Source organism: Dasypus novemcinctus, chromosome 14, assembly GCF_030445035.2.
Source record: "Dasypus novemcinctus isolate mDasNov1 chromosome 14, mDasNov1.1.hap2, whole genome shotgun sequence".
NCBI classification, from domain to species: Eukaryota; Metazoa; Chordata; class Mammalia; order Cingulata; family Dasypodidae; genus Dasypus; species Dasypus novemcinctus.
Window position 1 is genome coordinate 65,066,910 of NC_080686.1, and position 15,577 is coordinate 65,082,486.

At 38.7% G+C, this 15,577-nt stretch overlaps 1 protein-coding gene across 6 annotated transcripts in view; it reads right to left on the reverse strand.

Moving 5' to 3' along the window:
- The window catches only part of RRM2B (ribonucleotide reductase regulatory TP53 inducible subunit M2B), a 158,080-nt gene that overhangs the window by 56,676 nt on the left and 85,827 nt on the right, over nucleotides 1-15,577 (reverse strand). For 2 of the 6 annotated variants that reach the window (XM_058275847.2, XM_004476405.5), the window contains one exon: nucleotides 2,118-2,349. The exons of 3 other annotated variants lie outside the window; for them this stretch is intronic. In XM_058275847.2, coding sequence (XP_058131830.1) covers nucleotides 2,296-2,349 — 54 coding nt within the window. In that variant the 3' untranslated portion in view covers nucleotides 2,118-2,295. Of the gene's footprint in view, nucleotides 1-2,117; nucleotides 2,350-10,697; nucleotides 10,817-15,577 lie in introns of those variants that run through there. One more of the 6 variants, XM_071207967.1, reaches the window with a different exon arrangement.

Below are 15,577 nucleotides of genomic sequence, written 5' to 3' on the forward strand. Positions count from 1 at the left end.
GTCCCAAGAGCCCTTCCCAAAAACCCTCTGTCTCATAATCTGTTTCCAGGGAAACCCAATATAAGATCTAAAGTTTTCATTCCTTCTAACAAAAGTATACATAATGGAAAAGAAAACAAGGAATTACTTTAATTTTAGGTTAGCAATAGGTGCAATTAGACTTTCGTTTTGAATTTAGGCAACTTTGTTGTTTTTAAAGGGAAATATTGTACATAGTGACTAGAATTCTCACAGCAACCTCCACCACTTCTTTCTTGGTATGTGGGCACCCACAAATATCTTCCAGGCAGCACAAAAACGGATCTAAAGAGCTATTCAGTGACATTGCAATGATAGATATAGACCTTTATAAATCTTGCCATAACCTACAGAATTGGGTGGGAGAGAGTGTAAACTACCATGTAAACTTTAATCCATGCTTAGTGGCAATGCTCCAAAATGTCTTCATCAATTGCAATGAATGTACCTCACTAATGAAGGATGTTGTTAATATGGAAAAATGTGAAAGGGGTGGGGAGAGGGGCATATGAGAATCCCCTAAATTTTTTAAGTGACATTTGTATAATCAAAGTATCTTGAAAAAGAGAGAGAGAGAGAGCTATTCAGAATATCCCACGATGGGAAAAAGGGGTTTATTCTAGCTAGTACGAGAAAAAAAGAAAGCTGAGAATTTTGTAATTCACTTGGGTTTTACTATATTAAATTCAAAGTCTATTGTTTATCAACACTAGAAATTTATTTTGTGGCTGCTTTTCCCCTGGAAGGTTTCACAGTGACCAATGGAAGTGAACAAGTGCATCAGTCAGGATAGGTTAGGTTATACCATAGAAATAAATTGCTCTAAACACCTCAGTGGCTTATAACAACAAAGGTTTGTTTATCCTTTATATTACTTGACCAGTGAGAGTCAGCTCCTTCTCTGCTCCATGTAATTTTCACTCTGGGATTCAGGCTGATGGTACAGCCTCTATCAGAAACACTGCCAATCATTGTAGCATCATGAACCATATGCAGGCTCTGTCAGAAGTGGCCCATGTTGCTACCACTCACATTTTATTGGCCAAAGGAAGTCTCATGGCCATTTCAGAGTTCAACATGGCGGAGACAATAATCTTCCCATAGGCAGGAGCACCACAGAGAGGGAAACCAGTAATATATCAACCACAGTGAGTTTGTTTCTTTTGCTCCAAGCAAAGTGGGCCTGTAACTATAGTGCTTTTTTTAATTTAATTTTTTTTTTTTTTACAATAATGCTTTTTGCCTTTCTATATCCCTGGGATTTAAAAATCAACAATAAAGGCACTTAATCTAAAGACACCAAATATTTTGGATGTGGGGTAGGCATCCTACAATCTATCTCATAAAAGAAAATTATTTTGTTGTTTTATTATATTTTTATTTTATATATATATTTTATTATATGATTTATTATATGATAAAAATACTGTTATTTCTAATCATCAGAAAATTCAAATCTCAAAATATGAAAAGTAGAGGGATAAGTTAGAAGGAAAAACATACTCTTCCCTTAATATCTATCTAATTCATAAATTTATGGACAAAGAGAGAAAGAGGGAGGGAGGGAGGGAGAGAGGAAGTGAGAGAGAGAGAGAGAGAGACAGACCTAATAAATCAGAATCATGGCTAACTCGGAAAGGTCTAGTAATGTGGGTAATGTAAGGAACCACCATGGACAGTTCCCACGCCCTGTTGCAGAGAACCATGGTCCTGGAGCAAATTCACTCTGCATGACCAAATAACTCCACACAAAAGTGGCCATATTTATAATTGTTGAAAGATGTGGAGTTCTGGGATAAACAGCTAGATTTATCATCTTTCCAAGTAAGAGGAACATTTCAGTCATGGAAAGGCACTGAAGTACCTAAAATCCAAATACATTTGGAATAAATACAGTGTATCTCTAAATCATAAGTATTTCATTGGAATTACAAAGCTTCAACAGCCAAATGCAGACAGAGAAATGCCTGAAAGGTGATCCAGACAAGGCAGAAGAAACAAAATCATCTTTGCCAATGAGCCTCTCTTGCTGTGTCCACTAGAATCAAGAACGTGAGATTCAGTTCCTGTGAGTAGCTAAAAAAAATAATACAACTGAATTGCACACTTTAAAATGGTAAATTTTAATTATGTATTTATCACATTTTTAAATGAAAAGAGATTAAAACATTTTTTAAAAATCCAAGGTTCTGGACTTGGCATGGTCTAACAAAGTTAGTGGACTTTTGAGTCAAGCATACTTAAGACTGAATTTTGTCTCAGGAGCCTGCAATACATTCACCAGCATCTGACCTTGAACAACATAACTTCTCTGAGCTTTGGATTCCTTATCTGTGAAATGGAGATAATAATAGCAATTATTCATATGGCATTGGTGAATATTAAATGAGATAATGCATCTGTGGCAGTTTGATATTACTTATGAATTTCAAAAAGAGATTCTTGCAAACTGGTCTGTTACTCTGGGCATGATACCCTTTGATTGTATTAGATTCAGCTGAGATGCCTTTGATTAAATTATGTTAAGATTAGGGATTTGATTTGACCACGTCATTAGGGTGACTCAGTTTGAGTACCCGCACCCTTTGTGGGCTACATAAATGGACACTCAATCAAGGAGACACACACAGAGGTAGATACATAGGGAAGATACATGAATAGAGAGAACTCCACAGAAGCTAGCCAAGAGAACTTTGCCAGCTTTGATCCTTTGGCCCTGGGAAGAGAGATAAGCCATTTGCTTGATAGTTTGCAACTGAAGGAACAGAGCAGCTGAGTCCTATGCTACTACATCTGAGATACACAGAACAAGCTGGGCCCACAGAGTCTTAAGAGGCAAGAGGATGGCTGAACCCTTGCAGATATCACCTGCTTTCTTACTTCAACGTGTGGGAACAGATTTTGGTGAGGAAGTATTAATACCACTGAAGATACCTTTAGTTGGACTCTTTAGGGCCTTGCAACTCTAAGTTTCTACCCCAAATAAATACCCTTTATAAAAGACAACAGGGAAATGGACTTTGGCCCAGTGGTTAGGGCGTCCGTCTACCATATGGGAGGTCCGTGGTTCAAGCCCCGGGCCTCCTTGACCCGTGTGGAGCTGGCCCATGCGCAGTGCTGATGCGCGCAAGGAGTGCTGTGCCACACAGGGGTGTCCCCCGCGTAGGGGAGCCCCACGCGCAAGGAGTGCACCTGTAAGGAGAGCCGCCCAGCGCGAAGGAGGGAGCAGCCTGCCGAGGAATGGCGCCGCCCACACTTCCCGTGCCGCTGACGACAACAGAAGCGGACAAAGAAACAAGACGCAGCAAAAAGACACAGAAAACAGACAACCGGGGGAGGGGAGGGGAATTAAATAAATAAAAATAAATCTTTAAAAAATAAAATAAAATAAAATAAAAGACAACAGATTTCTGGTACTTTGTGTCAGCACCGTTTTGGCTTACAATACACTATCTGACACGTGGTAAGACCTTAATTAAGTTTAGCTATCTGCATCAGCAGCATGTTCATCTTCATCACCATTATTATGTACCAACTTGTAGCAAGAATTAGGGAGGAACAAAGGCAAGTCAATCATGAAATATTCGACAGGCTGGTGGAAGTAATATTTATTTTCATGAATATATTCAAAGTGTAATTATAGGTCCCAGATTTCTAATTTCAAATACATTGTGATGACCAATCTCAATAATTAACTAATAACAATGCTTTATTTTATTATTTTTTATTTATTTTTTATTTCTCTCCCCTTCTCTCCCCCGCCCCATTGCCTGCTCTCTGTGTCCATTTGCTATGTGTTCTTCTGTGTCCGCTTGCATTCTCAGCAGCACAGGGAAACTGTGTCTCTTTTTGTTGTGTCATCTTGCTGCGTCAGCTCTCCATGTGCACGGCGCCACTCTTGGGTGGGCTGCACTTTTTTTGTGCAGGGCGGCCCAATGTGGGGCGCACTCCTTGCACGTGGGGCTCCCCTACGCGGGGCACACCCCTCCATGACACAGCACTCCTTGCACTCAGCAGCACTGTGTGTGGTCTCCATGACACAGCACTCCTTGCACTCAGCAGCGCTGTGTGTGGGCCAGCTCACCACACAGGCCAGGAGGCCCTGGGTTCGAACCCTGGACCTCCCATATGGTAGGGGGATGCTCTATCAGTTGAGCCACATCCGCTTCCGCTTTATTTTTAAAAGATTTAGAAAAATCTGGGTGTTATAATTCTAACTGTTTTCTCTGTTAAATTTAGCAGCAAACATGGCACCACGAAACTGAATGCCTTCATAATCATAGCATTTCCATTGTCATTGAGAAGTGACTGAAATATGTGATTTTATGAACTGAGATTATTCTTTGTCTTTACTCCGAAAGAAAAAGCATTTGCTCCCTAATAGTGAATCCATGGAAAAATTATCACATAAATCAGCCATTTTGTGTTTCCTCCTTAGACAAATTTCCAAAACTTCGTAACTCTGTAGGGTTTTTCAAGGAAAAAGACAACTTTTAAATCCATCCAAAGGACTGCCTTTTTTTTTTAAGATTTTTATTTATCTCTCTCCCCTTCTCTGCCCACCCCCCCTAGCTGTCTGCTGTGTCCATTTGCTGTGTTTTCTATGTCCACTTATATTCTTGTCAGTGGCACCAGGAATCTATGTCTTTTTTTGTTGCATCATCTTGCTGCGTCAGCTCTCTGTGTGTGCAGCACCACTCCTGGGCAGGCTGCACTTTTTTTTTTCACACTGGGAGGCTCTCCTTATGGGGCACTCTCCCTAATGTGTGGGGCTTCCCTACGGGGGGGGACACCCTTGCGTTGCATGGCACTCCTTGCATGCATCAGCACTGTGCATGGACCAGCTCATCACACGAGTCAGGAGGCCCTGGGTTTGAACCCTGGACCTCCCATGTGGTCTATCCATTCAGCCAAATCCACTTCCCAGGACTGCCTTCTAAACGTAATTACTAAGCTATTTTATTTGTTCATCTTGACTATAACTGAGTAAACCTCCAAAGCTTTACTACTTTGGTAGAACTCCAAAGTTCATTCACCCCAAACCACAGATAATATACATTAATAAGTGACTTCAGTGAATAACCCCCTTCATTTCTTGAGGGTATTATCAGTGTCAAAGTTCTGTTTTCTAATTCTGCCCTATTATCCTTGGTTCTATCAGGATTTAAGCAAACTACCCATCTGACATTCTGGTTCCACAAATCCTTTGATTTTTCACAACCCACTGCAGTTATACCTTTGGTCAGGCTCTTAGTTTTGACAGCATCTTGGAAGTCTTTCATTCTAACATCTTCCTCTCTGAGTATAGTGTTTTATCCTTCCAGTGCTCTCAATTTTCCACTTCCATTTCATCAACCTTCTCCCTTACCAAGACTTTCATATCCTTGTCTTCTTTATGTCCCAATCAGGTTCCTTCTATCTCTATATTCTTCCCAATCCACCAGATCCAATTGCCCATCCCTTCAAACCCTTCTCACATTTGACTTGTTTTATTTTTACTTTTATATTATTATTCTAAAAATATTCATATATATGCTGGATATTCTCCATTCCCCCAGACCCCAATCCCCCCTTTTTCTGCCCTACTCTTGCCTCAGGAGCCATATGACCCCTGTGCACTGCATCCCGCAGGTTCCCTTGCCATCTGGGGTCAGCCAATGGGAAGTACTAGCAAGAGAATGCAGGGAGAGAGAAGAGAGAGGTCATGATGCATCTTACCTCCCCATACCCACACCCACCCTGGCAAATGATTATGGCAGGAAAAAACAGGAAATCCTATCAACACCCTTCTCTACAAAACAAAAATCTTAAATCACTAGATGTGGGGGCAAGCACACCCCATTGCCCCCAGGGAACAAGTAAAGATCCACTCTAGCTTAAAAAATGGTAGAAGGAAAATATCCTACCACTGAAGGAAGAGCAGGAAACAGTCCTGGATGCAGAACCCTATACCAATACAATTAAAGTTCTCCTTCTAATCAGGAAGGAAGACAAAACTCTCTCCTACACAATATCTATCAAAAACACAAAACAATTAGCTTTTGCTGGGAAGGAGGAGTGGGAAGACTGAGAGAATCTCTACCCTGACACCCAGGCACAGAGGACCTAATTCTAAGGCTGAATTAGTACAACAGAGAACAAACAATGACTCCCACCAGCAGAATAGCATGTATAGGTAAGAAAGTCTACCATTAGGAAAGGGGAAAGAGCATGGAGAGAGGCCCTCTATGAGACAGGTACACAAGGAATACAGAAATCTGAAGATAGCAGGAACATTGAGGAAAACTCTTGGGCAACACAGCTTCCACCCTAGCAAAGTTAAGACCAGAGGAATTTGAAGTTGGTGGTAGACAGAACATAATCATAACAACAACAAAATACAAACCCAACTCATCTCTTGACTACACTGACTCACTCCCTGCCCCATCCTATACACACACTAATGGCTCAGCAAAAGAAAACATGTGCCCATTTCCTGGAATAAATATTAATTATCGCGTGCTCTACCATTCTACATAATGTTCAGTGTTCAAAAAGAAATTGCAACACTCACAAAAAAGCCAGAAAAGCAAAGTGCTGTCAAGAGATAAAATAATCAACAGAAACAGACAAAGAGATGGCCCAGAATTGGAACTATCAGAAAAAGAATTTAAAATAATTATTACAATGTTGAAGGTTCTAGTGGAAAGGCTGGATATCATGCATGAACAAATGAGCCACTGCAGCAAAGATAAGGAAATCATAAGAAAAAGTTAAATGGAAATGCTTAAGGAAAAAAACTAACAAACATTGAGTAACAGAGATAAAGAATGCCTTTAACAAGTTCATCTGTATAACTGACACAGTCAAAGAAAGAAATAATGAATTTGAAGTTAGGCCATTAACAATTACTCAAATTGAAACAGAAATTTAAAATTAGTGTAACACACAGAACAGAGCATCAAAGAACTGTGGGACAATACTAATTATCTAATATACATGTAATTTAAAAAAAATAAAATTGTATTAAGTATACCATTCATTTACGAACACACATAAACAATAAATATATAGTAAAAGTAGTGAACTTACAAAACAAACATGCATACCATCATACAAGGTTCCAATAAATCACCCCACCACAAACAACTTGAATTGTTGTGAAATATTTGTTACAAACTATGAAAGACCATTGTCAAAATATTACTATTAACTATATCCCGTATCTTATATTTGGTTTATTTTTCCCAGAACCCACCTGATTATTAACACCCTATATTAGTATTATATATTTGTTTCATTCAGGAGAAAATGCTCTCATATTTGTTCAGTTAACCACAGTCTATTTTCCACACTGGATTACTTTGTACAATACATTGAAAGTATACATTCAGTGGCTCTAATTTTCATCACAAAGTTGGACTGTCATCACCTCTGTCAATTTTAAAACATTTTAATTACTCCAAAAGGAAAAATACCATACCCCTTTATACCCACTATAGTTGTATCTTAGAATTGATATCGCTTCTTTGCCATTGCTGCAAAAATATTACAATATTATTCTTAACTACCATACATAAATTACATTAGTTGTAATTTTCCTATGGATCACCATATTCTTAATGCTTTGTAAAAGAATACTATTCTTATAGTTAAACTATTAACCACAATCTTCCTCCACCACTGATATCACTATGTTAAACATGCCCTAGATATTCTCTAGTTTCCTTACAAATGACATTTATGTCCACAGACTACCTATTTCAGCCAAAATCTCATTTATAAATCTGCAGTGTTAGTTATACTCACTATGCCATGTCACCATCAACTCTATTCATTACCAAACATTTACAAAAACCTTCTTAAAAATTCTACATACATTTAGAATCAGCTCCCTTCTCAACCCACAGTCTATCTCCTAGTAACCTATACCCTAGAGTTTACCTCTGTGAGTTTACTCATAGTATTTAGTTTGTAATAGTGAGACCACACAATACTTGTGCTTTTGTGTCTGGCTTATTTCACTCAACATAATATCCTCAAGGTTAATCCATGTTGTCATTTGCATCCCAATTTCATTTCTTCTTATAGCTGAAAAAATAGCATTCCATTGTATGTATTTGTTTAGGCATTCATCAGTTGACGGACACTTAGACTGGTTCCAAAATTTAGCAATTGTGAATAATGCTGCTATGAACATCAGTATGCAAATGTCAGTTTGCATCCTTGCTTTCATTCTTCTGAATATATTTCTAATAACAGGTTTGCTGGATCATATGGCAATTCTATATTCAGTTTCTTAAGGTACTGCCAAACTGTCTTCAACAAAGGCTGCACCATTCTATATCCTTCACCAACAGTGAAGGAGTGTTCCTATTTCTCCACATCCTCTCCAGTCCTTGCAGTTTTTTTTCTTAAAATAATGGCCATTCTATAAGGTGTATTAGAGCATCTCATTGTAGTTTTCATCTACATTTCCCAAATAGCTAGTGATATTGAACACTTTTCATGTGCTTTTTGTCCATTTGTATTTCCTCTTTGGACAAATGTCTATTCAAGTCTCTGTCCATTTTTTAATTGGGTTGCTTGTCTTTTTATCGAGTTGTAAGATCACTATATAACATGGGTACCAAACCTTGTCACATTTGTGGTTTCCAAATATTTTCTCGCGTTGAGTAGGCTGCAATTTTACTTTCTTGGTGAAGGTTTTTGAAGACTAAAAGTGTTTAATTTTGAGGAGGTCCCATTTATATATTTTTTCTTTCATTGTTCATGCTTTGGGTGTAAGGTTAAAAAAACTATTGCCTACTATATGATCTTGAAGATGTTTCCCTCCATTTTCTTCAAGAAGTTTTATGGTTGTACCTTTTATATTTAGGTCCTTGATCCATTCTGAGTTAATATTTGTGTAAGTTTTTATATAAGGATCTCCTTTCTTTTGGCTGTGGATATCAAGTTTTCCCAGCATCATTTGTGGAATAGACTGTTCTGACTCAGTGGAGTGGACTTGGGTGCCTTTTATTTGTCTTGCCTAACTGCTCTAGCTAGAACTTCTAGCACAATATCGAATAACAGTGGTAACAGTGGGCATCCTTGTCTTGTTCCTGATCTCAGCAGGAAAACTTTCAATCTTTCACCGTTGAGTACAATGATAATTGTGGGTTTTTCAATATTTGCACGTTACCATATATTTGAGAAAACTTCCTTCTATTCCTGTCTTTGGAGGGCTTTTATCAAGAAAGGATATATTTTGCCAAATGCCTTTTCTGTTTCAGTCAAGAGGATCATATGGGGAAGCAGATATGGCCCAATGGATAAGGCATCCGCCTACCACATGGGAGGTCCAAGGTTCAAACCCAGAGCCTCCTGACCCATGTGATGAGCTGGCCCACACAGAGTGCTGATGTGCGCAAGGAGTGCCGTGCCATGCAGGGGAGTCCCCCGTGTAGGGGAGCCCCACATGCAAGGAGTGCGCCCCATAAGGGGAGCCACCCAGCGCAAAAAAAGTGCAGCCTGCCCAGGAATGGTGCCACACACATGGAGAGCTGACACAGCAAGATGATGCAATAAAATGAGACACAGATTCAGGGTGCTATTGGCAAGAATACAAGCAGACACAGAAGAACACACACCAAATGGACACAGACAGCAAACAACTGGGGGGGGGGAGGGAAGGGGAGAGAAATAATTTTTTTAAAAAAGAGGATCGTGTGATTTTTCTTCTTCAATTTTTTAATTTATTCAATCAATGTGGTTTGTTACACTAATTGTTTTTCTTGTGTTTAATCATCCTTCCATACCTGAGATAAAATCCAATTGATTGTGGTGCATAATTATTTTAATGTGCTTTTGGATTGGTGTGCAAGTTTTTTTTTTTTGTTTTTTTTTGTGTTTTATTCATTAGAGAAATTGGTCTGTAATTTTTTTTCATAGTATCTTTATTTGGTTTTGGTATTAGGCTGATGTTGGCCTTGAAAAATGAGTTTGGTATTGTTCCTTCCTGTCAAATTTTTTGGACAAACATGAGGAAGATTTGTATTAGATCATCTTTGAATGATTGGTAGAATTCATCTATGAAGGCATCTCATCCTGCCCTTTTAATCTTTGGAAGATTTTGTTTGTTTGTTTATTTAGGAGGTAAGTGGAATTGAACCTGGGACATCATACATGGGTAGCAGATACTCAACCACTGACCTATACCTGCTCCCCTGGGAGGTTTTTGCTGACTCTTTCAATCTCTTTACTTGTGAGCAGCTTGTTGAAGTCTTCTATTTCTCCTAGGGGCAGTGTATGTTGTTCATGTGCCTCTAAGAATTTTTCCATCTTGTCTACATTGTCTAGTTTGTTCGCATACAGTTGTTCATAGTATCTTCTTATGATCTCTCTTTTTTGTGAGGACAGTGGTAACATCCCCCCTCTCATTTCTGATTTTATTTATTTGCATCTTCTTTCTTTTTTTCTTTGTCATTCTAGCTAGGTTTTGTCAATTTGTTGATCTTTTCAAAGAATCAAAGTTTGGTTTTGTTAATTTTATTGTTTTGTTGCTGTTGTTCTCAACTTCATATATTTCTGCTCTGATCTTTATGTTTTCCTTCCTTGGTTTGGGATTAGCTTACTAGTCTTCTTCTATTATCTCCGATGCTTTTTTAGCACTTTTTCTTTTTTAATGTAAGCATTGGGAGCTGTAAATTTCCTCTCAGTGCTGCCTTTGCTGTATCCCATAGCTTTTGATATGTTATGTTCTCATTTTCATTCATCTCAAGATATTTGCTGGGGAGTTCTGGCAAAATAGTATTGGAGAGGCAGGCAGGGCTCAGTTCTGTCAGAAAAACAATGGGAAAGGATCAAAAGCTGTCTAAGGGACCTGCTTTGGAATTCAGCAGACAAGGACAGTACTGGGTACTGTGCAAACCCAAGGAGGGTGAGGGACAAAGAGACAAAGAACCCAAAATGACAACTGTGAGTTACTAAAACCCCATGGTGGCCATAAAGAGCACTCATCCCCCACCCTCAAGGTGTACAACCTGGATAAAACCTTTGGTCCACTGGAGCTGATTGAGAGGGGAGGAGATGTATTCCTAGCTGGGAAAATGGAGGGTGCATGAAGAGAGGAGCATGATTTCTCTTCAGTGAATCTGGCAAGCAAAGCCCATTTTGAATCTCAGCTCTGGCCAAACCAGAATCACAAGTGAGCAGAGATCGTAAAACATCTCTGTGGAATAAGTTCACCAACAAGCACTATCTGCTGACCAGCTGGGTTACTGCAAAGAGAAAAACTACGTTAGATCTCTTGTAACCCAAACTCCTGGGATAAAATCTGTGCCCCATTAGTGAGTCCCTGGCCCAATTTTGATAATTCAAGATGGGAAATTTTAAAGACTCAGAATAAGTTGAACCAAAAATCAAAGATCCATGGCTAAAAAAAAAAAAAAAACACTAGGCAAGAGAGAGAAAGCAATCATCAGAGTAAATTCATCTACATATTCAGATGCCTAGACATCAGCAAAAAATTACAAGCCATACTAGGAAACAGGAAGAGATGGCCCAGCCAAAGGAACAACCAAATATCCTGATGAGATACAGGATTTAAGACAAATAATCAAGGACAATTACACAAAAATCTCCTAAATGAATTCAAAGAATTGAAGGAAAATTGAAGTTTTGAAAAAAATTTTTGGAAAAAAATATCTAAAGAAATAAAGGATATTAAACACTGTGTAAACACAAGGAACAATTTGAGCCTGCAAATAAAAGGATCAGAGCTTATGGGAATGAAAGACACAATGGATGAGATTGAAAATACATTAAAAGCACATAACAGCAAATTTTAAATTGATGGAAGACAGAATCAGTGATATCAAGAACAGAATAGGGCGGCTGACTTGGCCCAGTGGTTAGGATGTCCGTCTACCACATGGGAGGTCCGCGGTTCAAACCCTAGGCCTCCTTGACATGTGTGCAGCTGGCCCATGTGCAGTGCTGATGCGCGCAAGGAGTGCCATGCCACACAAGGGTGTCCCCCGCGTAGGGGAGCCCCACGCGTAAGGAGTGCGCCCCGTGGGGTGAGCCACCCAGTGTGAAAGAAAGTGCAGCCTGCCCAGGAATGGTGCCGCACACACGGAGAGCTGACACACAAGATGACACAACCAAAAGAAACACAGATTCCCATGCCGCTGACAACAACAGAAGCAGACAAAAAAGATGCAGCAAATAGACACAGAGAACAGACAACCGGGGCGGGGGAAGGGGAGAGAAATAAATAAACAAACAAACAAATAAATAAATGGGGAAAAAAAGAACAGAACATCTGAACTTGAAAAAGCATAACAGAAAGAGAAAATAATGGAAAAAATGGAACACAGTCACAGGGAATTGAATGACGATGAGATATGCACAACCATACACGTTATTAGTGTCCCAAAAAGGGAAGAGAACAGGAAAGGGGTAGAAAGAATATTTGAGGAAATAATAACCAAAAACTTCCCAATGCTTATGAAAGACATAAATATTGATATCCAAGGGGGACAATGCACCTCAAACAGAATGAATCTGAATAGACCTTCTCTGAGACACCTACTATATAGAATAACAAATATCAGAGATACAGAGAGGCTTCTGAAAGCAGCAAGAGAAATGCAATGCATCACATACAAGGGAACCACAAAAGACTAAGTACCAACCTCTCATCAGAAACCATGGAGGTGAAAAGACAGTGGTATGATATATTTAAGGTACTGAAAGAGAAAAACTGCCTGCCAAGAATTCTGTCTCCAGCAAAATTGTCCTTCACAAATGAGGGTGAAGGAAACAAGTAAAAAAAAAAAAAAAAAATGAAAGTGAGTTTACAGTATTTACAGACAAACAAAAACTAACAGAGCATGTTTAAAAAGACCAGATTTATAAGCAACACTAAAGGGAGTGCAGCAGCCTAAAAGAAAAAACAAAACAAGGGTGAGAGACTTCAAGAAGAGGGTAGAAATAAAGATGATTGGGAAGGATAATGGTAAAAACACATGATGGTAAGATATGACAATGGAAAACCAAAGGATAAAATGCACAAAATAAGGAATACCTTTATAATAATACCATTGAATGTTAATGGGTTCAACTCCCCAATCAAAAGACATAGACTGATAGAATGGATTAAAAATATATAAGCCATGTATATGCTGTCTACAAGAGACTCACCTCAGATGCAAGAACACAACCAGGTTGAAAGTGAAAGGTTGGGAAAAGATATTCCACACAAATAGTAATCAAAAAAGACCTGGATTAGCAATATTAATATCAGACTAAATAGATTTTAAATGCGAAACTGGTATAAGGGATGAAGAATGTCATTATATATTAATAAAATGGACAATTTACCAGGAAGAAATAACTATAATATTTTTGCACCTAATCTGTGTGCCCCAAGATACAGGAGGTACGCACTGGCAAAACTGAAGGGTGAAATAGATGACTCTACAATAATAGTTGGAGACTGCAACACACCACTCTCAGCATTGGATAGAACATCTGGACATGGGCGAAAAAAGAAACAGAGAGCTTGAATAAGATGACAAATGAACTAGACCTACCAGATATTTATAGCTCACCTCAGAATAGCAGGATATGCATTCTTTTCAAGCACTCATGGATCCTTCTCCAGGATAGACCATATGTTGGATCACAAGACAGGTCTCAATAAATTTTAAAAGATTGAAATTATACACAAACCCTGAAGCTAGAAATCAATAACGGATGGAAAATAGGAAATTTCGTAAATATATGAGATTAAGCAACCCTCTCTTAAATAATCAATGGGTCAAAGAGGAAACTGCAAGAGAATTAAGTAAATATCGTGAGACAAATGAAAATGAGAAACAACGATATATCAATACCTACGAGAGGGAGCTGAGGTGGTTCAAGCATTTGAGCACTTGCCTCCCACACAGGAGGTCCCAGGTTCAGTTCCCCATGCGTCCTAAAGAATAAACAAGCAGACGACAACCAAAACAATGAGCAGACAATGAGCAAAATCAATTAGCAGATAGCAAAAAACAACAAAGAGACAATGAGAAAAAAAATAAGCAGATAACAAGCAATAACAAAAATGAGCAGGGAGCAGATGAGGCTCAAGTAGTTGAGCACCCAGCTCCCACACGGGAGGTCTGTTTCAGTTCCCAGTGCCTCCTAAAGAAAAACAAAACAGACAATGAGCAGGCAATGAGTAAAACAATGAGCAAACAAATGAGTGAGACAGCTCAGGGTAGCTGATGTGGCTTAATGGTTGAGCACTGGCCTCCTGCATATGAGATCCCAGGTTCAACCCTGGTCCCGGTACCTCAAAAAAAAAAAAAAAAAAAAAAAAAGAAAGAAAGAAAGAAAGAAAGAAACCTACAGGATACAGCAAAGGCAGTGTTCATAGCCTCAATGCTTACATTAAAAAAGAATAAAGAGCTAAAATCAAAGACTTAACTGCACACTTCTAGGAAATAGAAAGGAACAGCAAAGTAATCTGAACCAAGCTGAAGGAAAGAAATAGTAAAGATCAGAGTTGAAATAAATGAAATCAAGAACAACAACAAAAAAAACAATAGTGAGAATTAACAAACTCAAAAGTTAGTTCTTTGAGAAGATCAACAAAAGCAAGAAACCCTTGGCTAGATTGACAGAGAAACAAAGAAAGAATATGCCAAATAAATAATATCAGAAATGACAGGGGGGACACTACCACTGACCCTACAAATAAGAGAGATCATATAGATACTGTGAACAACCATATGACAACAAATTAGACAATGTAGACAAGATGGACAAATTTCTAGAAACATACAAACAACCTACACTGGTCCTAGAAGAAATAGAAGACTTCGACAAACCACTCACAAGTAAAGAGATTGATACAGTCATCAAAACCTCTCAAAGGAGGTGGATGTGGCTCAGGTGATTGGGCTCCTGTCTATCATACGGGAGGCCCTGGATTCAATTCCCAGGGCCTCCTGGTGAAGGCAAGCTGGCCCATGCCACCGTGAAAAGTTGAAAGCCCATGCCACCATGGAGAGCTGACAGCAGAGAGCGAGAGCAAACAAGGGAGGGGAGGAGAATAAATAAAATGAGATAAAACAAATAAATCTTAAAAATAATAAAAAAACTTTCCAAAGATGAAAAGGCCAGGACAAGATGACTTCACAGATGAATTCCACCAATCATTCAAAGATGACCTAATACAAAAGTTGCTCAAGTTCTTCCAAAAGGTTGAACAGGAAAGACTTCTACCAAACTCATCACCCTAATACCAAAACTAGATAAAGATACTATGAAAAAGAAGATTACAGACCAGGATCTCTAATGAATACTGATGCAAAAATTCTCAACAAAATACTTGCAGACTGTATCCAAAAGTACATTAAAAGAATTATACACGATGATAAAGTAGGTTTTATCCCAGTTATGCAAGTGGTTCAACACAAGAAGATCAATTACTGTAATAAACCACATTAATAAATTGAAGAAAAATCACACGATGCTCTCCATTGATGCAGAATAGACATTTGATAAAACACAGCATCCTTTCTTGATAAAAATGCTCCAAAAG